The sequence below is a fragment of the Anticarsia gemmatalis genome, chromosome 9 (genome assembly GCF_050436995.1).
Source record: "Anticarsia gemmatalis isolate Benzon Research Colony breed Stoneville strain chromosome 9, ilAntGemm2 primary, whole genome shotgun sequence".
NCBI lineage: Eukaryota > Metazoa > Arthropoda > Insecta > Lepidoptera > Erebidae > Anticarsia > Anticarsia gemmatalis.
Genome location: NC_134753.1, coordinates 1,789,830 through 1,817,090, shown reverse-complemented (window position 1 = coordinate 1,817,090; position 27,261 = coordinate 1,789,830). Strand labels below are relative to the sequence as shown.

The following is a 27,261-nucleotide window of genomic DNA, read 5'->3' as shown; positions in this document are numbered from 1 at the left end:
TTTAATTTAAAAGAAAGTCTGAAGTTATTTATTAACGCTACATGTAGGAGATGAACAGCCAAGTAATTTCCGCTTGAAGAATGTTTTTCCTATTTCACGTTTATGAGTGAATGTTATTTAATGTTTACTATATTCGCTTAATATATAATGTTAGATTTTAGTCAAAAGTGTATGTAGATGTAGGAATCGTTTATGAATAAAGAGAGTGGAAACACGAACGATGAATATAATTCATAGGAATTAGTTAATTATTAATTAATAATATTAAATAATAATAGATCTTATAACCAGCACAATATTGTTGAGAGCTTGCAATTGCAGTATTGATTCGTGATTGCTAACCCTGTATCTCAAAGTTTCATTAAACCAAATGTCACCAGTTTTACCGAATGCAAAACAGACAACCATACAGACAGTCAGTCAGACATTCGCATTCATAATGTTAGAATGGCTTAGAGTGGCTACAAAAACTTATCAATACGTGAAATCCTTTCATACTCCATGCCTTTTAAGAAAATCTGTCAAGGCAAGCTGAAGTCCTTTTTACCAGATATCTTAAAAGTAAAATGATTCTTCAAATATTTGCATAAACACCTATTCAATCACCGCAACCAATCTCTGTCTGAACCGTTAAAAATCTCATTACAAAAAGTAAAAATCTCCCTTTTCCCTTCATTAGCTTCGCTTTCGCATCGTATTCGTAATCTCCTAGGCAAATTTAATTTGTGACGTCACCGGGAGTGCTCCGAATTGCGACCTTTAAGCATTTTATATATTCAACATGCTCGCTTGTATGTCTTCAAGGGAATTTCTGAAAAGGTGTGTAAGATGGTACGATGTGTATTTTTATGTTCTATCGTAGTTTGAGCGAACAGTAGAGGCATTTATTTCAGATTTTTTTTTCATTAATTTGTTTATGAGTTATTTGGTAACTATTATAGTACAAGCTCTACTAAGTTTATCAAATGACCGTGTGTGAGTTGTCCAACTATTTATTTAAATATGAAAAATGTTGAACAATCTGAATCGACAACATTTAAAATTTTACATGGAGTTAGTTAAAGTCTTAAGGCTTATATATATATAGCTTATAGGCTATCCCATTTACTCAAATTAGACGCGAAAAGAGCCGCTGTAAGCTATTTAAATAGCCTTCAGCACTCAGGCTTATATTTTTAGTAAGGAAATTCAAAGGTACGTAAATAAACTCTAATTAAATTTCCTTTCAATTTGTTTAAAATAAAAAGATCAAAGCAGTAGACAACACGTAAGCCTAATAACCAAATATTTTTTATTCAAATATACAGTTACTTTAATTCTTATAGTCCATTTTACCCTTAAATCGTCATCAACAAAACAACATGTCTATTTGATTCAAACTGTATATTTCCTCGTGATACATCATCATTTATTTCGTTGTCAAGTAACTCGGGACCCTCCGGCCGGTCTTTTTATTATTCTTTACGAGTTCCCTGTTATTTTGACACACGAAGAATAGCTGTTGAGACGACAGGGTGCTTATTTCAAGTGGTTTTTATTTACAAAATGAACTTTTATACTGAGACGAGTCGTGATCAGATGTAACCAGAGAGATGTTTCTAAGAATAGCCCAGTAAAACGACTCTAGTAATAAAATTAATTCAACGCTACAGCAGGGATCATCTTCGTAGTCCTTGCTACAATACTCGTAGACTCGTAGCTCTCTTAGACGTGTAGCACGCGTAGACCCGTAGCACTCGTAGACTTTGTAGACCATTGTGACTTCAATCAGGAATCAATAAATTTTTAATGTTCTATTAACCGTTTAGCAGATATTATTTTGATTGCTATAATTCTAAACCCGTTGTTTCCCCTATACAGTAATTAATACTAGTAAACAAAACTTTCATTATTTTTCAATGATTTTAAAAATAGCCTTTACTTCTCCAAATATAGGGTCTATTATTTATCACTTTTACCAAGTCTAACATCAATATTCGTTACAATCATGTACCCTAAATATTCACCTTAACCTCTCGCGTTAGTATTCCACCCGGCGCCGAAAACATGTACGTTATTATATTAGAAAATCGACATGTTGCTACGAAAAAATATGTTTGGCACCTTACCTTAGAAGATTGAAGATAGAGCCTTGTAACATCACACTTATTTGACTTCTTGATATTTGTAGAAGTCGTTCAAGAAACACTAAACAACATTTCGTTATGAATATTGATAATTCTGTTCTGTTATAGAACGCTAAAGTAGTACGAGATTTTCATTCACAATACCATGATATACAAATGTTAATTGATACAGAACACCAAAAATCATTAGTTATTACATAAAGATTTTTTGGCGCAGCGCCTGTACATAAATCGGCCATGTTCTTTAAAAATAAGTATACTGTTCAGTTTTGGTTTCAATATTCATGATATAGAAACCAAAATTTCGACGTAGTCTTAATTTCACAGTAAAAGAGGACTTAAATGGACACCGAGGATCTTTTTTTAAGTCACAGTCTGAAACATCTATATCCACGAGTTTCATACGTCTTTTATTTTCAAGGTGAATAATTCTATTTTCATTCCAACCCTTGCCTTAAGAAAGTGACATTACAAAGGCAGGTACACACGGTACACATGATCGAGATAAAGCCGGTACACACGGTTCAGTAGTTACTACACAAGTACATTTCTTTGCTCAGTACTGACAGAGCGTTAAGCTGGAAAACTCACGCTCAAACTATCACGTTATCTTGTTTTTTGATTATATTCTGTTCAATGGATGTGTTAGTTTGTATTTTCTTCTGTTTTCTGCTTATTATTATGATAAAAAGAAGTTTTTAGTATCGTTTCCCAGTTGAGGCGAAATTGTTATTTTTTTCTGTTTGTCACCCAATTTAGATTTATTTGTATTTATTTGTAAAAACAAACGTAAATGTATGCTGCTACATCAGGTTTTGTGTCGCCTTCTGTCGTGAAGCAAAATAATTTATAGATTTTTTCCATTGTTTTTGTGAGAGTCGGAAATTTGTTTCTACCGTTAATATTTTCATTAGATAGTAGCCGTAGAAATAAACTTATTATAAGCTGCTTTAAATAAATATTCAAAGCATGCAAAGTCGGCACTGAAGTCCCAGCGTGGTGGAATCAAAGCTTAACCCCTGACTCTTATGGAAGCAGACCCTTGCCCAGCAGTAGGTCAGTAATGGGCTAAAAAAGAGTTACTCCGAATTAAAAAAATAATAATATTATTGCTTTATTATATTTTATTACATAATTCTCTACATACTATTTCGAAGCAAGAAGCTTTAAAAACCCTTATGCAAATCCATAAACATCTTAAACACCCAAATAAATAAATCTTAGCTCCTGTATCACATATACCATTAATATAAATAAAACCTCATTTCTCATCCACACACGCCACGAATAATTAAACACACCGAAACGTTCAGAAACGCGATGATTAAATCTGACATGTAAATATTTTATTGGATGAATTCGTATGCCTGTGCGTATGTTTAAAAAGTTACGAGGCAGAGACAAAATTTATGGTGTAATGTATTACCTTTTTTTAAAAAAGATAAAGGTAGTTTGTTTAGGGTTAATGATAAAAAGGGTTTTTGGATTTGGACAGGTGTTTAAATCAAATTATTGTTGAATTATTGGGGCACGTGTAAGGGATTTGAACAAATGATTTAGATTAGTTAAATTCTAAATAAATACATATGTATTGCCAAGTTTGTAGGTGTATCGAGCGCTTCGCTATTCGCGTGCTTAAACGAATAAGTACAACGGGACGAAATTCACGCGAGGGGAGCCGCACGGGTCAGCTAGTTTAGAAATAAAAAAGTGTCATATGTCACAATACCTATATTTAAATCACATAACGAAGATACATAACTATAACAGACTTACTAGCAATTCGAAAAATTAACTAAAATAATGAAATTCAAAATTATGAAACTCATTGTTTTAGTTTTACATATTTTTTCTTTTATTTAAGAATTTAAGGTTTTGAAAACCATTTAATAATTTCTAAAAAACAAGTAATGCATCGTTTATTCTTTATTGATGAAACTTATTAACTTCGTAAATATAACTAAGTACATTATTATAAAATGTTCACTCCATCTGACAAAGAAACCAAGGAATTTGAACAAGTTCACCCAGCAACTAGACCAAAATACTATCTTTTGTAATTTGCAGACCGAAATACAGGTATAGTTATAAATTCAGGTAGATAAGGTGTCTGGCAATAAATTCCCAGTCTGGCGTAAATGAATAATACAACTGAACATAGCTCTATAGATATACTTTGTAGATATACTGGTCTATATTGTTTTATTGTTGCCTGGTTTTAATTACGATTGTAAAGTTTATAATTTGATTTCCAAAGTTATGTATGTATTCTTTGATAGTTACTTTGTTGTTCCCAAATAATTAGCGTTTGAAAAATGACTTTTCTGGTAGTTTCGAAAAATTTATAAAATCCCCTTTTTGTTATTAGTTAGACTACCTTGTGTAAAAATTGTCCTATTCACTTATCTTAATAGCAACAATGAGGTATTTTACGTGCCCATTGAATAACGGAGACGCGCTTAAATATCACTAACCGGCCACACATCTACAGGTAGTTGGAACTAAATATTGCGTAAAGCAAATCGTTAACCGGAATGCAAATGGCTACAAGTACCTTTGCACTTTGCGAAGTATTTAAGAGTATTTCAATAAATTTTAGTAAGAACTTCCAGTAATTTTGCCTTCACAAATGAACCGTTTTCTTAGAATTCGTTAAGTATTAATCTTACAAACAACTTCCTTCTTCATTAATTAAATGAGTTTTTCTTTGTAAAGATAATTATTAGAAAAACAGACTAAACAATCAAAGAGAGAAGAATTAATTATTTTTTCCGTTCGTCCATTATTTATACAATTGATGCGTGACTGTTATTGACGGGTACAGCCGCGGGCAAATATACGTATAATGTATTTTTTTTGTATGAAAATAACGTAAATACGTAATATGACTCCTGTTATACCCGAAGGTCTGGGCAAATAGGTTGAAATACACCCACTTTTCGCCATTAACAATGTTAGTCTTATGTAATAGAGACTATTGCCATTAACCGAGCACGTTACTAAACTAATACTAACTACTATTTTCATTAATAAAATGATACTGAAAATGTGTCAGTGTATATGTTACTGTAAAAGCCCGAACAGTGGTAAATCCTAAGATTTTCCGGTAAAACCTAAGATTTACCAACTCGCAATGGTAAAAGTCCGAACAATACTTTTATTTCAAACTTTTACCTCTATTCACATGATGATGTCAAGATGTCGCCGGAGCCCCGCTTCGCGGGCGTGGCTCCTCCTTCTGGGTGGTATAAAAAAAAATAACCACGAACGCTAAGGCTAAGACACCTTCTAACCTCACCTACCCATGTCGGTTTGCCCAAAATTCCTTCTTTATAACACGTTATGATATGACTTTATCAACTTTTACCTTGTGATTATGTAAATCCTAAGATCTATAAAGTGAATAGTAGTAAAAGTTCGAAATAAAATAATTGTTCGGACTTTTACCATTGAAAGTTGGTAAATCTTAGGTTATACCGGAAAATCTTAGGATTTACCACCGTTCGGGCTTTTACAGTAACATATACATGTATTTGTTTTTAACTGTACAAAATGAATCATTATTGGTGGCTACTGATTTGTAAAATTGATTTTAGATTCGTTGATTGGAGGTTCAAAGGCTCGGGTTACCTTTTGTATAGTATTCCTGTAAATTAAACGCTTCAGTAGTGATAGGGAGTATTGTTTGCGGAAACGTGTGTCTCGTGAAAATTGACGCAAAAGAGAGAAATTTAATTACTTAGCTTTGTATATTGCTACACATGAAGAACTCGTGGTTAAAGTAACAACAGTGGGGAGAAACACTCTTGGGTTAAGCTGCGCTTGCCGGGCTTGGTCAGCGGATGGGTGACCATATTACATACCGAGTTCCTCCACGCTTCGGTAGACGCGCTAAATTGTAGATCCTAGCTGTAATTTTCCAAAGATCTTTGACGGTCGTTACCAGTAGTCAGAAGCTTGTAAGTCTGACAAACAGTCTTGCTAAGGGACATCGTGTTATAACTTCGGTATTTGGGTTGTAGAGGTAAAAATATACCGGTATTCAGCTGCAATCGGTGAGACTGGAAGCCGACTCCAACATAGATTATAGAAAATACTAGGTTGATTTTCGTGTTAATTATTCGCTTTAGTAGTGAAAGTGAGTATTGTTTTCCGTAACGTGTGTTTCGTGAAAATTGAGACAAAAGAGAGAAATTTAATTACATACCTGTGTATATTGCTACGTGTGTTAATAAAATACTTCTCTCGCACTGAAAATGTTATTACTTTATTATTCTTGCATGAACTTTTGTAAAATATTCGAATTTCGGACGCAACATACAGACTCGACAATTGTATAAAATCGTTATTATTAAATTGTTATAATGTAGTATAACTAGTAAAGGGTCGATATCAAAAGATTTTTTCCAAATAAAAACCGAGACCACTACCTCCGCACTCAGTAGCGTTAGTCACTGGTAACGACTTTAGCGGTAGGAAAGCAACTAAACTCTGATAACTTTTAAACTCTCGAGTTGCATACCTACTTAATATATAACAGGATACGGGAATTAACGCGAACAAACTACGTAACCAAAAAACACACAGCTTTAAAAAAACTGTCTAAAACACGATTCACCAAATAACAACAAACAATTCAATTTTCGAAATGTACAAAATCATTCTAAAAAAAGCTTTACAGAATAAGTTGAAGCTGAATTCTTAAAGAAACTGTTTTGTATTCATGGTTTCAACGTTTGTAAGCTCTCCGATATAGGGATTACTCTATAGCCCGGGAAAGTTATTTTTAAATAAAGAAATGGAAATCTTCCAGACGTTTTTCTTATTAAAATGAATTACTTTTGTACCGAGTGGTAGTTGCATCGACACGAACGAAATTTAACAGTAGCAATCTTAATACATTTGGTATTTAATCTAAGCCACTAAAGTAGTGCAATCCTAAGTCTTTAAATTACATACTCGTACATTATTACATAAATACGTCTGTTATACTCGTAGGTGCAGGTGTAAGAAATATTCCAGTTACTGCAATATTTATAATAATATATAAATATAAAAGTAGATTTTGTTATTTGTTGCTTTTTCACGATGTAATGGATGAACAGAATCGGATAGAAGACGACAGGATAGTAAATGATAGTTTAAAAGCATTTTCTGTCGTTTATTTGACATTTTGACAGTCTGGTTACACCTGTATGAATGTTCGATTCTTATAACCATGATTAAAGCCTTATAAGCACTTAAACCAGCTTAACATGATTGCACTCACTTTAAAAACTCCAAATAAAGAAAATGTCACACTACCTAATGCACCGACCCACAGCCTCAGGAAATGAACTGATGTTCATGATAACCACGTGACCCAAAGTCAAATATCCGTGTCATGTGATAAGGAACGTTTGGGTAGTTTAAAAACATTATTCGGGTTTTATTCTACAGCATGGTAGAAGAACTGTGCCTGGATCTGTCTCTGTGACGCAGTTGGTAGTGTATTCGATTGCTGAGCATGAGGTCTCGGGATCGATCCCGGGTCGGGCAAAGTCTCAGTCTCAAAGTTATTTTTTATATGTTTAAATATGCTCGAATAAATGTAAAAGATTTTATACGTGGTCTATCTAAAATCAATGTTCGGTACTATTTTTATTCTTCGTTTAAAAGAGCGTTTGCCAAACTGATCTTAGATATTCTAAATTTATAGTCGAATGTTAAAAACTTAATATAAAATGGGTAATGTCAGCAAGTTTTAAATAACCTTTGATAAACTACAAAGGTCGTCTTTAGGTGCTACGCAGACGACCGATTTATTCGTCTAACAGAAATTTTAAAAGACATCGTCTATAACCAGAGATTAGGGTGGCCACAATATTTTTACTAGACAGTAAAGAATAGCTAAGTATGTAATTGTAGTAAGGTCTGTATTATATATTTTTTTGAAGGGTACCTGGCATTATTTGACTGGCATAATATTCAAGCGGTCGCACGATTTCCAAGCGCAATATAAAAAAAACTAATTTTTGATTATTTCTACCACTATCTATCGCCATCCGGCAACCAGTGAACGCCACTAGCGAATGCCGTAGGAACTAATTTTAAGGAGGATTCATAATATCGACGATGAAGTACCAATACCTCTTAACTACAAAATCACCATTTTACAGGAGGAGAAAAAAACGCAAACACGTTTGCCGCTGTAGTTAGGAGATTTTGGCATCAAAAATTTCGTTAAGTAATTTAGAAGCTTTTTACACTTGAATTTAGGATGTAATGTCAGCAGGTCTTGCTAAATGAATGCATACATAGCATTTTCTCTCAAAACTATCAACATATTTAGTTAGGTGTCTTGCCGAGTACACGCAAAATGCAATTTTATGTCCAACGCATTAAAAATCAAAAAGTCGACAAAATGTCAGTTAGGAGGTATTGACACTTCATCGTCGATATCAAGCTTTCGATACTCGATAGTACCAACAATAAAAAACCACGCTACGGGATATTGGTGTATTTTTATGTTTAAGGCGCACCCTTGGTCCTACACTAGACCTTACTAAGAGTCTATTGTCATCTTGTCTTCACAACTAAAACGCTTATATCTCTAAAAATTCGCTGACACATAACATCCTTTTGTGAACATCTGACGCGAAAAAGCTTAAATCAGGCGAAGGGGAGATCCTTAACTTTCATTGAAAATTTTCTCTTCACACTCATCAATCAAAAATATACCTTACCTTTATAAGTATAAGGTTGATAATTAAGTATAGCAGGTTGTCAGGAGGCTTTACAAATGATTGTTACTTTTGTCAGCGACCTGCGAATGGAGGCCAGTTAATTGTGATTGAGATCACAATGGAACAAATTTGATTCGAAAGGTTCGGAAGGAAAGATGGATTTTTTAAAAGAAAAAAATGGAAAAAATAAAAGCAAAGCAACATCGCCACTCTCTTTAGTTATTTTTGAAAAGCTTTTGAAAACGATTGGATGTCAATAGGCTATTCTACTAAGTGCTGCTATTATTTATACGACTTAAATGCCTTTTAAATTCTGTCATTTTTCATTTTCATGTTGATTTACAAAATCGTATTTTATTTTTGGAAAATATTTATTAACTTCTGTCCCCGATTCTGTTCATATACTCTACGCATCATGGTAGTAATTAAGGGAAGGTAATTGAATACAAAAATCGGCCGTTTAAGTCCAATTGTTCAATTTACACCGAAGAAACTAAAATCTAAAACATTTAAATTATTTTATGCAAATATTGCCCACCTATTGCATTACTTTACAATTGAATCATATCAGTTTATATTAATTAGTGAAATATCTATCCTACTTTTTCACCAGAATATTTAGCTGTAACTAGAGATACAGGCCTAATTCCATTTAAGCCAAACGTACTCTAAGATAAAATCTTGTGTCATGCAAATACTACAAATTGCTAAATTTTCAAAGCGTTTCCATAGATGTTAGGTTTAAAGTGTAACAAGATTTGGTACTATTTGGTCACAAATCCGATAGTAAGCAAGTTAACCTCAGTCCACGTTTGGTTGAACGCTAATGAACGTTGAATTTCGACCATCATTCCAAGCCGATGTTGATTGTGTTGATTCCACTGCTCTGTGGTTACGTTGTGTTCGTCGTACATGTCATAGTCATAGCGCAATGTATAGTGCGCACCTAAGCCATACGTACCTAGTTGTTTTTGTATTTGCAGAAAGCAACAAGCTGATTTGTAGAAAATGAGAAATTAAAAGAAGAGGTATCGTCATCAAAGAAATCGTCGTTATGTCTCTGCCACTTGTACTCCTGACCTATGTCTCTTATATTTATTAATGTCGCCTTCTCCGACGCGACTTGTTGCTATATTTTACGGTCATGCTGTATTATTCTGCTGCCTCGAGTTGTCTGGGTTGGATAACGAAGGTATTAAAAGCTCTCCATCATTGATTTGGGACTTCTGGACATTACATTTTTATATATCATAGCTGACCCGCGCAACTTTTCTTGCGTCACATAAGAATGTATCTAAATGTTTCCCGTTTTTATAACATTTTTCGTTGCTACTCCGCTTCTATTGGTCGTAGCGTGATGAAATATTGCCTATAGCCTTCCTCGATAACTGGACTATCTAACACTGAAAGAAATTTTCAAATCGGACCAGTAATTCCCGAGATTAGCGCGTTCAAACAAACAAACAAACAAACAAACTCTTTAGCTTTATAATATTAGTATAGATTTTCAACAATTCTAACATTTATAGCTTTAGAAGAAATATTTCTTATGTATAATTAGTAATTGCGAGTGCTATATTTTTTTTAATCAAAAACATTTACAAAGAAACCTAATTAAAAGTATCCTAACTCAATAAAACAGATAGCCTTTGTAAGAAGAAAATATTTTACAATGACACAGATCTAAATTGAGACGCCATTTTATCTAGCCTTCATAAAACTTATTTACTAAAACTAAAATGTTCTAAACTTCTAAATGATAAAACTATAAATTGTTCAAACAATTTTATGAGACTATTTGAAATGGCTAAGTTTTGAAATTATAAAGGCTAAACGAAAAACTAAACTTATTTATAGAGTCCCTTTTTTAGGAATAAAAATTAATGGATTGTAATATTTTATTTTATTATACACAATCTGTTCTTCCAATAAAAAGTTATTGGAACAAATTGTTTAGTAGATATCTATTTTCAACTTTTAAATTAAATCGTCCGAAAAACGTCAGAGTAATTTGTCAGTTGATACTTATAGAAACAAAAGCCAAATCGTTTAATATTTACGTAATCTCATTTGTGTATTACAAATATTTTTATTACTTATTCCATCGGCCAAAGACAATATGGTGGCGCAGCGTGGCGTGCCTTAGAGTTCTTTACTACAGTTCTTGCAAAGGACAAAGTCGCCAACGCGCAATTGTCCAGCGTGGTGGACTCAAGGCCTAACCCCTCCCTCATTATGGGAGGTGACTCTTGCCCAGTATTGGGGGCAGTATTGAGCTAAAAAAAGGATTCAAATTTGAAACACACTAATCTAAATTGTATTTGTTTCAGGATAGTCGGCACTGACGCCGGCCTGGCATGACGCGCATACTTCGTCCCGCCTCGCCCCTATACCTTAGCACACCCCTCTACGACCCAACCTTGAACATACTAACACTCCTCACCCTCTCCTTTCTACTTCTATCTGTCAACACACAAATGGTGACCCCAAACCTACCCCACGTTGGCAAAAACAAAAACATCACTAATAATCTTAAAGTTAATCAATATGTAATACCAAATGTTAATGAAGAAAATGAGCTTATCAATGACGTTAGTAATTATCAAACTCTTATAGACAGATTTAGGAGAAAAGATACCAAAACTACTGAAACAACAAAAGTTAAAAGTACTATCGAAATAGAAGACGATTACGATGTACATATTGAAATAGAGGAAGAAAGTAGTTCTAAATTAGACAACAATTCTATGGAGAAATTAAGAATTGATGAAGCGACTAGGTCTAAAATATTCAGTGATTTTTCTAAAACTGTCAAAAGTGTAAATAGAAGTCAATTTAAGACGGACTTTGATGAAACGATACCTGATAGTTCAGAAGTTATAGTGAGAGATAGAATGAACGATTCATTAGAATTCCTTGCACGGAATCCAACATCTTATCATATTCCTTCAATTACTGGTGTTCAACAAACGACAAGACCGCGGTTCCTTGATGGTAAGTCAATTTAAACCTTATCTTTAAACATTTGTGGTTTAATTTCTCTTGTAGATCCGTTTGTAGGTAGTGCCGCGAAATCAAAAGTCCCGGTTTGTTTTAGCTTGAAAGTGTGACGGTGATGTATAATTTCATTTTAACGACGTCTTTATTATGTAGAAAGGGGTGGCTTAATGAAATTATTACTCGACGTCTACAGCTAAGGAGTAATGAATTTAGCTGGCTATGTGAGTGTTTATTAAGCCGAGTACCGGCTTCATGATTATTAGGTGAAGTTTGATAGAAGAACATTTTAAACTCTCAACTGTAATAGAGAATAATAAAATCTCTTTATGTTCTGCGTCTTTCTTTATTATTGTTCACTGCTTTTATGCTTTTATGCTATAACTGCACGTTTGGCGCAGTGGTTCAAGCGGTCACCTCGCCGCAACAACCGTGGCGCCGCGTGTGGTGGGTTCGAATCCCACCCGGGACAAATCTTTGTGTGATGAGCACGAGTATTTGTTCTGAGCCTGGTTGTTAATTTATCTATATAAGTATGTATTTAGAAGTATATAAGTATGTTTATCAGTTATTTGGTTACCATAGTACAAGCTCTGCTTAGTTTGGAATCAAATGACCGTGTGTGAGTTGTCCATTAATATTTATTTATTTATTTAATATTTATTTTAAGAATTTACTAGATATTTCACTCATTATAATTATTATTGGGTATTACTGCAGAAAACTCACAAGATATTTTGTCATTGCCTTTATCTTTTAAGGAGATTTTAGTCTAAAAATAGAAGCCAACCATTATTTTTTAAGGTATTAGTCCATTTTCTAAGACGGTCTTGTCTGGATTTTGTTCTAAAAATAGAAGACAAAAAAGCCTCTAAATTCAACAGGCCACCAGTCACCATACAAAATTAAAAGCAAAGGCTATAAAGCTTAAAAAGGGAATAATAAAACAAAACATCGAACCATTATTAGAAATTTCAAATAAAAAAGGTAAAAAGCGATGCCTAAAATATAATCGGATTTGGCAAAAAGCTGTCTATTCATCAAAACTTTTATCAAAATAAAACGAACATTTTGAACGGTAGCAATATAAATAAAACAATACATTTCGATGTAGGGTTGTTAAAAATACGATTTATTTCGAGACAGGATTTCGCCGGAGGCTTTTATTGAGCAGCGTGAAGGTCAATGTCTATTGATAATGGGGATAACATCTATTTGATTTGTATTGAACGTATTGTCGTTTTAAATTCAGTGCAGTGACAGATCTAAGCATCGGAGTTCAAACCTATGTCTTTTAAAAGTAATGTACGTATTATGCATAATTAATTGTTTTAACGGTGAAAGAAAACATCAGGATGCAACCGTTTTGATTGACAACACTTGTAGGTACGCAACTTTCCCATCCGCATTCCAGGGTTTTGGACTTTAATTTCGATCCTTTCCCCATTTCGGAAGAAGACCCTTGCCCAACAATTGGACAATGATAGCTTTTTTTTAGATATTTAGTTATTGTTACTGAAAGAATTTCCTCAAATCTTAAACTTAAGCGTCAAACAAACAAACAAACAAAAAGTAATATTAGTAAATATCGTATCACATTTGTTATTCATTATGCAGTTACAATACCAATCACATTGTTTGTAACATGACTTAACAATAAAAACAAAACGAAGACCCGTTTCAAATCAATTCATTGTTATTTGACGTTTATATTGTTCCCGTTGGATAACCGAATAAAAATACATTTGGATCAAAAAGGGACTGATAGATGGAAAGAAGATGGGATTATAAATATTGACAAGGATTTTCGATGACTTTAATGTTCAAACGAATTTTATTCCGATATATTTTTCACTGACTGACTGTGTTGTGGCGTTCTTTGGTGTCTGTGTGCCCCATTTGGGAAAAAGGCGTGATATAATGTATGTATGTATGAGTGTATGTATGTATGTGTGTATGTTTTTATGTATGTATGTATGTATGACTGACTGGCTCTGTGAAGTGTATCTGACTGCTAACCTTTAAGGTCTTAAGTGCTATTCCCGGGTTGAGCAAAGAACTGTTAGTCTATTCTTTAACTATCTAACGAGGCGCCCATAGCCTGTTACGCTCACTGGTCGATAAACGATCTGTGGATTAAATAAAGCTTGACGCGGTCATTTCATAGATGGGTGACTGCAAAGTGGTATTTGAACTGGGCGTCTCCGTGCCCTCCGAAGGGCATATAAAATTTCGGTCCCGGTTGTTGTCTATTGAGATAACACTCGTTAAACCACGTAAAAGGCCTTCGGATGGCTTGAACAACTTTGACACTAGGTTGACAACTAACCATACTATAAGTAGAAGTAAACTATCTAACTGTAGTCTTCCTACCTATATCGGAGCATCTAGTTTCTTGTTATAGTGTAACAAATATACATAGTACATCTGTCGTCACGAAGTTTCACATTTATAATATTAGTAAGATTACAGTACAAGCACTCGAACATTCAATAATACATGATTCTCGCGAAACAACGAACAAAAGCACAGATTAAATTCTTAGTCTTGTTTCATATTCTTATTATTTTCCTTACTTCGCCTCACGAGTTGTAAGATTTGATGAATTCTTTACCAACTTGCTACTTATCGTATTACTTTTGCATAATACGTTCGTGTATTAATTTTTTATTTGCTTTACTATGTAAAATACGAAATAGCTTGGAAAATCATAATTTCTTAAAGCTTTTGAGGAATAATGTAGATCTATGTCTTGTCTCATTGGAGATGCACCAATAAAGAAACGATGTCAGTAATTTTATATTTTTTTGTTGGTGCTATAGATATCTGTTTTATGACATCAACTGTTTTCACTTATACACATAACTATCTACACTACATAAACTAGTAGTAGTTTTAGTAGTTTTCGAATATCTTGAAATCATGGTTCTGACTAGTTCTCAGATTCATTTGTTTCAGTTTCAGTTTTTGAGATAGAATACTATTTGCTTTCTTCTTAATAAGATAAATAAAAAATATACGCTAAAAAATCCAGCGACCTTATTTCTTCCCAATTAGAATAAACAATATTATAGCACATTTTAACTCAGTAACAAAACAACAAAACGAGCTAAAGATTAAGTTTACTACCCCTATAGTTTATACCCCTAGTTTCCAAAACATTTTCATAAATTATTATACATTCCACAAAAACTGGTAACTTTGTACTTTTGCTCTTTAATGCTTAAATAATATACTTTTACAAGTTACGTCGATTCTATATTAAAATCGTTAAAGAAAACATTTTAATATAACATTAAACATTCAGGAACTTGGGCGCTACTTCACTTGCCAAGTTGTGGAACCATGTCGTTTTTATCGAGGTTTAAAAGGTGATACCCGAGTGGTATAAGTTGGTATCTCCCACGCAAGTGGACGCAGGTTCGAACCCGATGCAACAAACCAATGACTTTTTGAAGTAATTATCACTTGATCCAACGGTGAAGGAAAACATCGTGATGCAACCTTGCATGCCTGAGAGTTCTTTATAGCAGTTCTAAAAGGTATGCAAACAGTAATAAGTAATAAAGTCTCCAATCCGCACTTGGCCAGCGTGGTAGACTCAAGGCCTAACCCCTCCCTCGTTACGGAAGAAGACCATTGCCCAACAGTGGGACATGTCGATAGTCGATTATGAACGAAAATGTCTCCTTGTTCACGCTTGTCATTACGCCACTCTTTTGTCCTCTACTCCCCAATTCACTTACATCCAAAACTATGTGACAAATAAATCTAAACCTCATTAAAACTTAACCAAAAGCCAACTGCACTATTAATCTACGTCGTAACTGAAATCCATGTATGTCTACAATAACTGTTTGTTTCGAGAACAATAACGATGAAATAATACCAAAAAGTTTCCACTCTCATTAAAATGTTGCGAAGTTTAACTGCGGAGTTTATTTGAGGCAGAATGGCTTGTTGCCGTTGCCGTGAAAGACCAACATGGCGGGAAAACATTCTAGGTTTTAAGTTTTTGAGGTTATGACCTTTTGACAGATTTATTAATGTTGTTCGATTTAATTAGCTATGAAAAGCTCGAAGTCCAAACTGGGGGTATGTATTTCTCTGGGTTGATAATTAAAACTTGTGTAAATGAACTGTACCTACATCCTGTATTTAAAGGTAAGTTAAACGTTTCTGTGTTGCTAATTGGACCCCATCGCTCCTATAAGCTGAAGTTTCTTATGACAATAGTTTTTTTGTGTAGCTTTAAATAAATACTTCGATAGATTTTTTTTATACTAAAAGAAACCTCTTGAACCCCTTGTGTTATGAAGTAGTTGTCTCTATGCTTTGACAAACTCTGGTGCTGACATCAAAAGAAATCAAAGACTGCTCTACCTAAAAAACTTTTACTCGAAGAATGAAGTGGCTTGCGCTTAATTGATTTTCTTCTTTTTAAAAGAAAACTCCCGCACTAAGAATTATTATTATCGCGGGAACATTTTACAAACATACAAACAACGGACACAAAGTCAACGAGACACGAAAAAAATATTTGTGGATCGGACAAATAGTATATCTTCTTCTTCTATCGTCTATATGAATACAAAATAAAACACAGAAATATATGTATGCGCATAATTTTTGAAATTGGCTAATTCTTTTTAAACATTATATAATAATTTAATATGTACAAACGAAAAAATAATAATAATAAATTAAACATAAATAAAATTAAAATTAAAATAAGGCATCATAAAATATCTCCGCATCGCCGTCCCCGGGTAACGTGCCCAGAAGGCTGGCAGCATTGCCACGTTGAATGGCAATGCTTATTCTTTGCCCTAAGTAAAGGCCAGCCCTCTTTTTAAATATGTTTGTAACTGTTGAATAGAATGAACGGGTTATAATATCACTAAGCCAAAAGCCGAGCCAGTCCGCTATATTCTAAATAAAAACCTGTAAATGTACACTATTCGAAAACTTAAACTAAACTCCATTTCAATACAAAAATGTTCCATTTTAATTCAAGTAACGTGTACATTTAAAAACATTTCAAGCTTAAAAATGTAATACAGAAAGGAAATGTGCTTACATTATGTTTACAGGAGTTTTATTCACGCGAATATGAGAAATGTTATAGAAATATTTTGATCTGGGGCATGAACTACATAGTTTTAAATCAAATGGAAAACAGCTGGCTTACTACAGACACTCGAAACTGTTCACAATCTTGTTGAATTCGAGTTCGTGTCGAACCGCGCTCCTAAATTCCAAACTAGAGGTAACATATCTATGATTATACGTTTAAGTAAAATAACTTACATTGTTGTGGTAAAATTTGGTACCCCCAATGCAAGTGGATGCAGGTTCTAATCGAAGCCAAAAACCAATGACTTTTTGAAATGTGTATTAGAAGTAAAGTCATCACTTGCTCTATCGGTGAAGGAAAACATAGTAGAGTAATCACAACTTAGAATGTTGAAGTACTTTTTGAAATAAACTCGAATTCGCGACGATTAGAATTGAATTCGAGTGTCAGAAGTAGGCCAGCAGGTCGAAACAGTATACATTGTAAAATATTGAAAGTTATACCAAACTAATGCATACGTTAATAAATCCTCGTGTTTTTACTACACGTATCAATTTTTAGGGTTCCGTTTCCAAAAAGTGAAAACGGAACGTGAGCCTGGACCTTAAAGGGCTTGTATACAAAACGGCGATGCGACGCGACGCGAATTCGCAACGCAGAAAATTATGACACGAATTGCTGCGATGCGATTTCGTGCGGCAAGGTGTCTCCTAGCGTGAGGGGAATGCGCGTGCTAATCAATTTGCAAGTTCTTGCGATGCGTAGTGCGAGCTCGTAGATTTTTACGATGCGATGTCGCATCGCAGTTCTGTGTACAAGCCCATAGTACTTTAGTATTTTTATACCTTAATATTACAACGCATCTGAAAACGCGATTAAAAATTAAAGGTTAGGATATCTTGTGTGTAGTCTCGAGAGTTTAAGATTTCAGACCTTAATTTGAAATCAAAATACCAATTATATTTATTTATATTGATTCAGCGTTACCGCTTCATCAATAAGAAATCTTAATAAATTATTCACGGTCATCAACTACTACGCATTGACAAAGTAGGTACCATTTAAACTAAGTCACATTCCACAGTAAATAAATGATCGAATGAACACAGGAACTTGTAAATGAGTGACGAGTAAAGCCTCTTACCGCAACTAGTTGGGAAACGAATTCCTTTCCGCTGAAACTTCACCTTCAGATCTTTGAAGATACGTCTTGAGACATTAAAGGGTGTGGCAGATAAGAGGCCTTACTATACAACCATCAATTTTATATTTTTGTTTGTTACATGATTATTAACCCCTAACCCTACCCATACGCTGAAGGAAATAAGCCATTGTAGCGGCACGTTGTTGTTTGTTTGTCGTATGGTTAGTGGCCAACCTAGTGTCCAAGTTGTTTAAGCCGCCCGAGAGGCCTTTGACATAACTTAACGACTGTTATCTTAGAAGACAACAGCCGGGACCGACTTTTTACGTGCCCTCCGAAGCACGGAGACGCCTAGCTCAAATACCACTATGCGGTCACCCATCTATAGAATGACCGCGCCAAGGGTTGCTTAACCCACAGATCGTTTACCGACTTGTAAGCGCAACTGGCTATGGGCGCTTTGTTTGTTACATGAGTATTACCTATAAGTTATAACCCTACCCATACGTTGAAGGAAATGAGCCATTGTAGCGGCACGTTGTAAATATGTAGATATGAAAACGAATATTCGCTGAAATTTTGTTTTTTTTTTATCACAATTCTACTTTAAATCGATCTATGGTACAAGTATATGACTGCCTTTGTGGGGCTGTGGTTAAGGTCGCCACGCCGATATTACTGCGTCGGGAGGTCGTGAGTTCGATTTCCACACGGAACAATTATTTGTGCGATCCACAAATAATTGTTTCGGATCTGGTTGTACTTTGTGTCTCGTTCTTTGTATGTTTTTAAAAGTTCCCGCGACCCAAAAGTCATCCTTAATCCGATTATCCGATACTTCGTAGTCCGTGTCAAAGAAATGAATTAATAATAATATTTAAAAACCAACTACTTCAATATTTAACGAAATTTTGTTTTCATAATCCATAGGCGGTACAAAAAACCACGCGGATCGACCTCTCAGGTTAAGGTACGCTTGATGGATGGTTGACCATATTATACATACCGAGTTCCTTCTTGTCTCGGAAGGCACGTTAAATTGTGGGTCCCGGATGTCATTTTCAAAGATCTTCGACAGTCGTTACCAATAGTAAGGAACTTGAAATTCTGACAAACAGTCTTACCGAGGGCTATTTTATTATAACTTAGGTAACTGGGTTGTAGAAGTCCGATAGGCAGTCGCTCCAGCTTCTTAATTTTGAATATTGTAAGTCGCAAATCTTACATAGAAGGTCTTTACTAAATTGTGAACTGTAGTAATGCCACAATTTCGGGATTATAAAAGTGAGAAAAAATTCAAAGCTAAAACAAAAAAATATCGTGTGTGTTCTGGCCCTTATCGTTACAATCCACCTCAATATAAATCCAAAGGATTGTACCGCCTATTCTATTACTAGTTGTCTCTTTTTTCCCTTCCCTTTTCTACACTGACGTCCTGTCGTGTGAGCGGGATGACAATAATTATTTATTATTAAAACAACAGTTATATCAAGAAAATTCAACTGTATTTCGAATTTTGTTGGGCAATTTGATCTGCATAAGGATATATAATAGTTCTCACAACTTCTTATGTTAATTAATTTTATGTACATCTCTCTCGTTTTGGTGGAGACCTTTGTCCAGCAGTGTGACAGTAATAGGTTTAAAAAAAACACCCTGTACTTTGTTTATTTTTTTGGAAATAAAATTATGAGACTAGGAGGAAAGCTACTTTAAATACTGAATATATCCTAATTCAATCATAGAAACAAACTTTTACTTATATAAAGAAATAGAACTGTATTTATTTAGTCCGCAACAACCGGGAATTGAACTCGATAAAGGTCAAAAGATTATTAAAAGAGAAGAAGACACTAATCAATGAAATCCATGATAATGATAATTATAAAAGCGCAAAAACAAAATACGCACTAATAACACAATAGTGCTGTAACTCAAAATACAACTTTTATCAGAATCGACGAATAATTTATTTATCACACTCTATTATGAGTTCAATAAAACTAAATGCTCTTTGTATTTTAAAAATAAAATAGAGCATATTGTTTTGATACTAATAAATAAAAGAAAAATCCGGTATGGATAAGTCAAGTTGAAGTTGTGGCGTAAATATTAAGACTGGATAACGATGATCAAAAAATTTTCTTCAGAGAAATTGCGAAGCGTCTAATCAACTCTACTCGTGGCAAAAGTCTGTCCTGTTTCTTGCCTAACGTCAGCAGCCTAGCGTCAGCATTGCCATACAACGTGGCAATGCGGCCAGACTTTAGGGCACGTTTCCTGTTAAACGGTCCCGGAGGGCCCCGATTTATTTTTAAAATAGTCTGATAAGATAAAGACAAATCGGGGTTTTCCGGTACGGGGCCTCGGGGATCGGGGTACTCAGGGAACAATCCTGTTTCCTATCAGCAGCAGGGCGGAAAAATTGTACGACGCCCAGTATAATTTATTATCCATACTAATATTATAAATGCGAAAGTAACTCTGTCTGTCTGTCTTGTCTGTCTGTCTGTCTGTCTGCTACTCAATCACGCCTAAACTACTGCACCAATTTGCATGAAATTTGGTATGGAGATATTTTGATACCCGAGAAAGTATTGTCTTATAATTATTTGTGCTACATAAATATTAAGACTGGATAACGATGATCAAAAATTTTTCTTCTGAGAAATTACGAAGCGTTTAATCAACTCTACTCGTGGGCAAAAGTCTGACCTGTTTCTTGCCTAACGTCAGCAGCCTAGCGTCAGCATTGCCATACAACGTGGCAATGCGGCCAGACTTTAGGGCACGTTTCCTGTTAAACGGTCCCGGAGGGCCCCGATTTATTTTTAAAATAGTCTGATAAGATAAAGACAAATCGGGGTTTTCCGGTACGGGGCCTCGGGGATCGGGGTACTCAGGGAACAATCCTGTTTCCTATCAGCAGCAGGGCGGAAAAATTGTACGACGCCCAGTATAATTTATTATCCATACTAATATTATAAATGCGAAAGTAACTCTGTCTGTCTGTCTGTCTGTCTGTCTGTCTGTCTGCTACTCAATCACGCCTAAACTACTGCACCAATTTGCATGAAATTTGGTATGGAGATATTTTGATACCCGAGAAAGGACATAGGCTACTTTTTACCCCGGGAAAATCACGCATTTCCCGGGAAAATTCACATGGCGAACGAAATCGCGAATATTCAATATTATAATGACATTGAAGTAACAAAATTCCGTTGTCATGGCAACTGTTTTAATGGCGGATATGCCTTAGCGCGATTTTGTTATATTAAGAGATATAAATAATTTTGAGAATATTTTTCGTGAAAAAAAAAGCATATTTTATATCATCACGCTACGACCAATAGGAGTAGAGTAACAGTAAAAAGTGTTACAAAAACGTGGAAAATTCTGACCCATTCTCTCTTATGTGTCGCAAGCGAAGTTGCGCGGGTCAGCTAGTAATGTAATATTTTGCTTCTTTTAATCAATTATTCAGTTACAAATCCGTACATGTATAATATGAAATCTCTTGTATTAGTATACTACGATATGATTATTATAAAAACTAAAAGTATGTTTTCCTCCAGTTAGTTAGTTATCTTCAATTAAAACTTGACATAAGACTGCTGTTTAACTGTCAAAAGTAATCCAATTACATTCAAAATTTGCACATTCTTTATTACAAACTAATTTAGGTAAACTTACTTCGTCACATCTAAGTAATTCATATTTCAAATATCTACATATCTATCTATAATATGACTGACTTTGTGATCTATCAACGCACAACCCAGACCACTGAACGGATTGGGCTGAAATTCGGGACGCAGGTAGATGTTATGACGTAGGCAAGAAAGGAATTTGTTAATTTCTACCCTTAAGGGGATAAAATAGGCGATGAAAGTTTGTATGAACTTTGTCAATTTTCAACTTATCGGGCTGAAACTTTGCATGCATAAATCAACTATGACGTATGTATCTCCTAAAAAAGGATTCCGTTAAATTACACCCTTAAGGAATTAAAATAGGGGATGAAAGTTTGTATGACGCTTTGACTACATTAAAAAATTAAAAAATAATTACTACGAAACCTTTTCACGCAGGCGACGTCGTGGGCGGAAGCTAATCTTTAATTAAAGATATAACGCAAGGAACGTATGATTTACGAGGTGGGCAATATACAAGTCTACGTGCAAGCAACTTTACCGATCTTGCTACTTGATCTAGATCAACTGAGCTGCTCTCAAGTTTATGAACTATGTCATCTATTTGTGTATATCTCTTCACTTGCTGTGACGATAATTTAACACTTTTAGAACTCCTCACACTTTTTATCAGCTCCTGTATCCAAATACTGTAAACTTGACCATTATTTATCTGAGTGTGGAGTTTGTCCTTTAATTTTTTTTCTAAATTTTTATTTTGTCTCAATAAAGATACTAGTTTCTTCGACAGTTTCTTTGGGTTTTTACGAAGAATATTAGACCATTTTGAACCGCTTTTGAATCGATTACGTTCCGGAACATAATAATTTTTAAAATACATTCTCTGTACATCTTTCGGTTTGACATCAGTGACGTTATTTCCCATTTCGCACCGGTGACTCGAAACTATAGCACATGTCACGAACAAGAAACACACAGGAACTGCAATAAAGATATAGAAATTTAATAAATCGGGAGTCTCCGGGACGGGGGCCTCGGGGATCGAGGTACTCAGGGACTAACCCGAACGAATTGCACTTTGTTTTAAAATTACTTACTTATCAAAATACTAGACATTTTTGATATAAATCTAGAATTGAGGATTCGAAAATCCTTTTTTTGTTGCACGACTGGGCAAATGTCTCTCCCGTAGACTTCAACTGAAACATTACGTGTACTTAATTTATACTCAAAGTTAATTAACTGTTATTAGAAAATAATGAAACATGACAACCATTTAAGAGTTTTGTTTGAGTTAATATGTTAATTAAGGTGAATGATTAATAATAATGATTAATTCGTCACACATATTGCCTCCGTAGTAGGTGGTAAATATTCTGCCCTATCAGATGGAGTTATCACGTATCTCAATTGACAACTAGTGTACATCAGGTTGTTGGTCACTATTCAGTACATTGCTGCTTTGACGTATCGTGTTAATTATTACTATCTACGCGAGAAAACAATGTACAGCACATTGGCAAATAGTTGTCACTGAGATACGTGATAGCACCTTAGTACTTAAAATACTCTGTATGTAATAAACGCGTAATTCACATCGATTTTGAGCTTAGCCTTTCTTCCAAACTATGTTGGAGTCGGCTTCCAGTCTCACCGGATGCAGCTGAATACCAGTGTTTTACATGGAGCGACTGCCTGTCTGACCTCCACAACCCAGTCACCTGGGTTATAACATGATACCCTTAGGCAAGACTGGTTGTCAGACTTTCAAGCTTCTGACTACTACTAACGACTGTCAAAGATCTTCGAAAATGACAGCCGGGACCCACAATTTCACGTGCCTTTTGAAACACGGAGGAACTCAATATGTATAAGATGGTCACCAATCCACAGAACAACCTCGGTAAGCGTAGCTTAACCTCCTCCTCCTTTGGAAAAAAAAAACACTTATTCTTCAAAGAAAATTATAATTATGCTTTATCGTTATCCAGTCCTATGATGAAATGAAAATAAAACATATTTATTGCAGCAATAGACAAATATAAAAGTTTCTAAAATAATCAGATCTATGTAAGTATATAGGTACATATGTATGTATATAAAAATGAATTGCTGTTCGTTAGTCTCGCTAAAACTCGAGAACGGCCGGACCAATTTCTCTAATTTTGGTCTTGAATTATTTGTGGAAGTCCAGCGAAGGTGTAAAAGGTGAACAAATTTGAAAATGGGCGGTATTAAATAAAAACAAGAAAGCGTGAGCGGAGCTGCGCGGGTCAGCTAGTAATTGCTATATCTAAAGCTGGTACATTATTAACAGTAGGTGTGATCTCTTGTGGTCTTCTAGGCATGCCTGTGTCGAGAAGACCGTCTACGATTTACAAAAGTGTAGTTTCAGTCGTTCAGTTTTACAATTTCACATTTAAACTATAAATGTAGTTACAAGTTATTCAAATATAACAATAAATTAATAAATAATAATACATTTAACCCATTAATGTCCACTGCTGGGCAAGGGTCTCCTCCCGTAATGAAGGAGGGGTTAGGCCTTGAGTCCACCACGCTGGCCAACTGCGGGTTGAGGACTTTGCATGCCTTCAATTAATGATTAAATAAATTTTAGGCATGCAAGGTTTCCTCACGATGTTTTCCTTCACCGTTGGAGCATGTGATAATTATTTCTAATACACACATAACTTCGAAAAGTCATCGGTGTGTTGCCTCGAGTTCGAACCTGCGACCACTTGCGTGGGTGATGTCAACTTATACCACTCGGCTATCACTGCTCTATTCAAATATAACAATTAACAAAATTATATAGCGTTTCTTAAAATAATTAAAATACTTAAAGCTAAATAAAATATCAATCCTAAAGACAAAATTATTATTATGAGTTAGATGATAGATGTTCGTTTATTTTGTTTTAACGCTATACTTATCATGGATTCCATCGATTAATATCATAAAACAATGTTGTATTAAACCTTCGAGCTCTAGCGAGTTCGATTTCCGGTTGATGTACACATTTATCAAAGATCTAAATTAAGATAATTATGATTATCTGTAACAAAAAGTATGTTTTCCTCCAGTTAGTTTGGTATCTCTAATTCAAACTTGACTTAAAACTGCTGTTGCACTTTCTAAAGTATTTCAGTTACATTTTAAATTCACACACTTTTATTACAAATCAATTTACCAATTTATTCAAACTAACTTTATCTACTAACTAACTATCTAATCTTTGTAAACTCACTGAGGCCACTTTTCACGAATACATGTACTAAATATTATTTTAATGCATGGAAAATTCGGGATTTTAGCAATATGCCTGGGAAACAACTTTACTGCCTTTGCTACTTGATCTAGATCAACTGAGCTGCTCTCAAGTTTATGAACTATGTCATCTATTTCTGAATATCTCTTCACTTGCTGTGACGATAATTTAACGCCTTTTCCACTCCTCACACTTTTTATCAGCTCCTGTATCCAAATATTGTAAACTTGAGCATTATTTATCTGAGTGTAGAGTTTGTCTTTTGTTTTTTTTTCTAATTTATCATTTTGTCTCAATAAAGATGCTAGTTTCTTCGACAGTCTCTTTGGGTTTTTACGAAGAATATTAGACCATTTCGAATTCCTTTTGAATCGATTACGTTCCGGAACATAATAATTATTAAAATGCACTCTCTGTAAGTCTTTCAGTTGGACATCGGTGACGTCATTTTCCAATTCGTACTGGTGGCTCGAAACTATAGCACATGTCACGAACAAGAAACACACAGGAACTGCAATAAAGATATAGAAATTTAGTAATTGTTGCAAATCATCAGATTCAATGCAAAATGTCATTAGCACCACAAAACAAACGTGAGCAATGAGCATATTATTATCATCGATGCAGACAAAGTTACGATTTTGAAGGATATCTCAAAAAGTAGGTGCTCATCAGACCTAGCTGTTTCTATGAGACAACACAGGAAACGCCAGGTTTTAAAAAAACATCCATAGAATTCACGTTTCACTTATAAACAGTTATGATGTGAACAGCATAGAAAAAAAATTGACATGAAAAGATAAATTACTAGTTTTAAATATCAACCTGATTTTTACACGAGTGAATGAGGATCTTCTAGTTGAGGATATTCCAACAAAATAAATATTGACAAAACCAGGAGCCGAACTCCAACAAAGAAAAAACACGGAACGAATCACGCATTTTTTTATTACTTACTTATTAAAATACTAGACATTTTTTATATAAATCTAGTGTTGAGTATTCGAAAATCCTTTTTTTGTTACACTGCTGACAAATGCCTCTCCCGTAGACTTCAACTGAAACATTACGAGTACTTAATTTATACTCACAGTTAATTAACTCTTATTAGAAAATAATGAAACATGACAACCAATTAATAGTCTTGTTTGAGTTAATATGTTAATTAAAGTAAATGATTAATAATAATGACATATTCGTCACACATATTGCCTACGTGGTAGGTGGGCCCCGCTGTTTTACTCAAATTCCCAGGCTTAATTCCCTGGTCGGGTAATATACCTACTACATACATAACATCGCGCTATTTATACTCGAAGGTGCAAAAGTGAATGAATTGCACCTGCTACTGCAATTAATGTTAGTTTTATGTAATTTTGCCTATTGTCATATACAGGGTATGTTGGATACAGTCTGCGTTCCACCCTGTCAGACGACCTTCACAGGTGAACGAGTGTAAATAAATGTAAATCGATCAAAATAAGAAAATCAAAATCAAATTTATTTGCAAAAATACTGTGATAAATGGTGTTACAATAAGTATAGTTACAATGTAATCGATGGCTCACAAACTCTCACAAACAGCCAACAGTCAACAGCCACGACGGCCGGCCTAATCCGGATTGACTTAGGGGGGTTAGAGTAGAGAGGTTGGGTGTGATGCAGAAGTAGTCCATCGAAAAGCACCTAGCCTAGTCTACGAAGAGAACCTGTAAAATATAGGTGTTACTCACCTAGGCTAGGTGCTATTCGAACGAGTGCTCTAGATAGACTACCTCTTGGTGCAAGCTGGGCCTTGTCTGATTTCTGGACATGGGCAGTTTATATTGCAAATCGGGATGACAATGCAAATTCGACAGAACTTGGGGTGACAAAATAGCAATATTATATTTAGAAAGGCACTGCTTTTTTATTTTTACTTTTTTAATTTTTCAGTTTACTTGTGTACAGGTGCCCAAGATACAGGCCTAACCTAGTTTGGGACCTATTGTTAATCTCATGTAACTTTGTACTTTTTCTGGAAATAAACTTTTTATCTTTTTTTATCTTTTATCTAAATCAGCCGCAGATGGGACTATTAAAAGGGCTTCAAAAACAATGTTCTTTTCCGTTCCTTACCCAGAAGGTGGTAATAATCGCAGCTGTGGTGGTCAGCGTTTCCGAATTACAAACTGTCAAAATAAAATTCACCTTTCCGTTCATGTTCAGAAATAGGTATTAAAATATTGAACTCTCGCTTAAATGTTAAAGTTCGGACTTACACGT

At 34.6% G+C, this 27,261-nt stretch overlaps 1 protein-coding gene and 1 long non-coding RNA gene across 3 annotated transcripts in view; one reads left to right on the top strand and one right to left on the bottom strand.

Moving 5' to 3' along the window:
- GABA-B-R3 (gamma-aminobutyric acid type B receptor subunit 3) overlaps positions 1 to 27,261 on the top strand; it is a 180,032-nt gene that overhangs the window by 89,248 nt on the left and 63,523 nt on the right. For both annotated transcript variants that reach the window (XM_076118114.1, XM_076118113.1), the window contains exon 2: positions 11,182 to 11,845. In XM_076118114.1, the coding sequence (XP_075974229.1) occupies positions 11,209 to 11,845 (637 nt within the window). In that variant the 5' untranslated portion in view covers positions 11,182 to 11,208. The remainder of the gene's footprint in view (positions 1 to 11,181; positions 11,846 to 27,261) is intronic.
- LOC142975333 (uncharacterized) lies at positions 21,713 to 22,944 on the bottom strand. Its single transcript, XR_012959612.1, has 2 exons — positions 22,823 to 22,944; positions 21,713 to 22,706 (listed from the first exon to the last, which is right to left on the bottom strand). It is a non-coding gene; the product is annotated as an uncharacterized LOC142975333 (long non-coding RNA).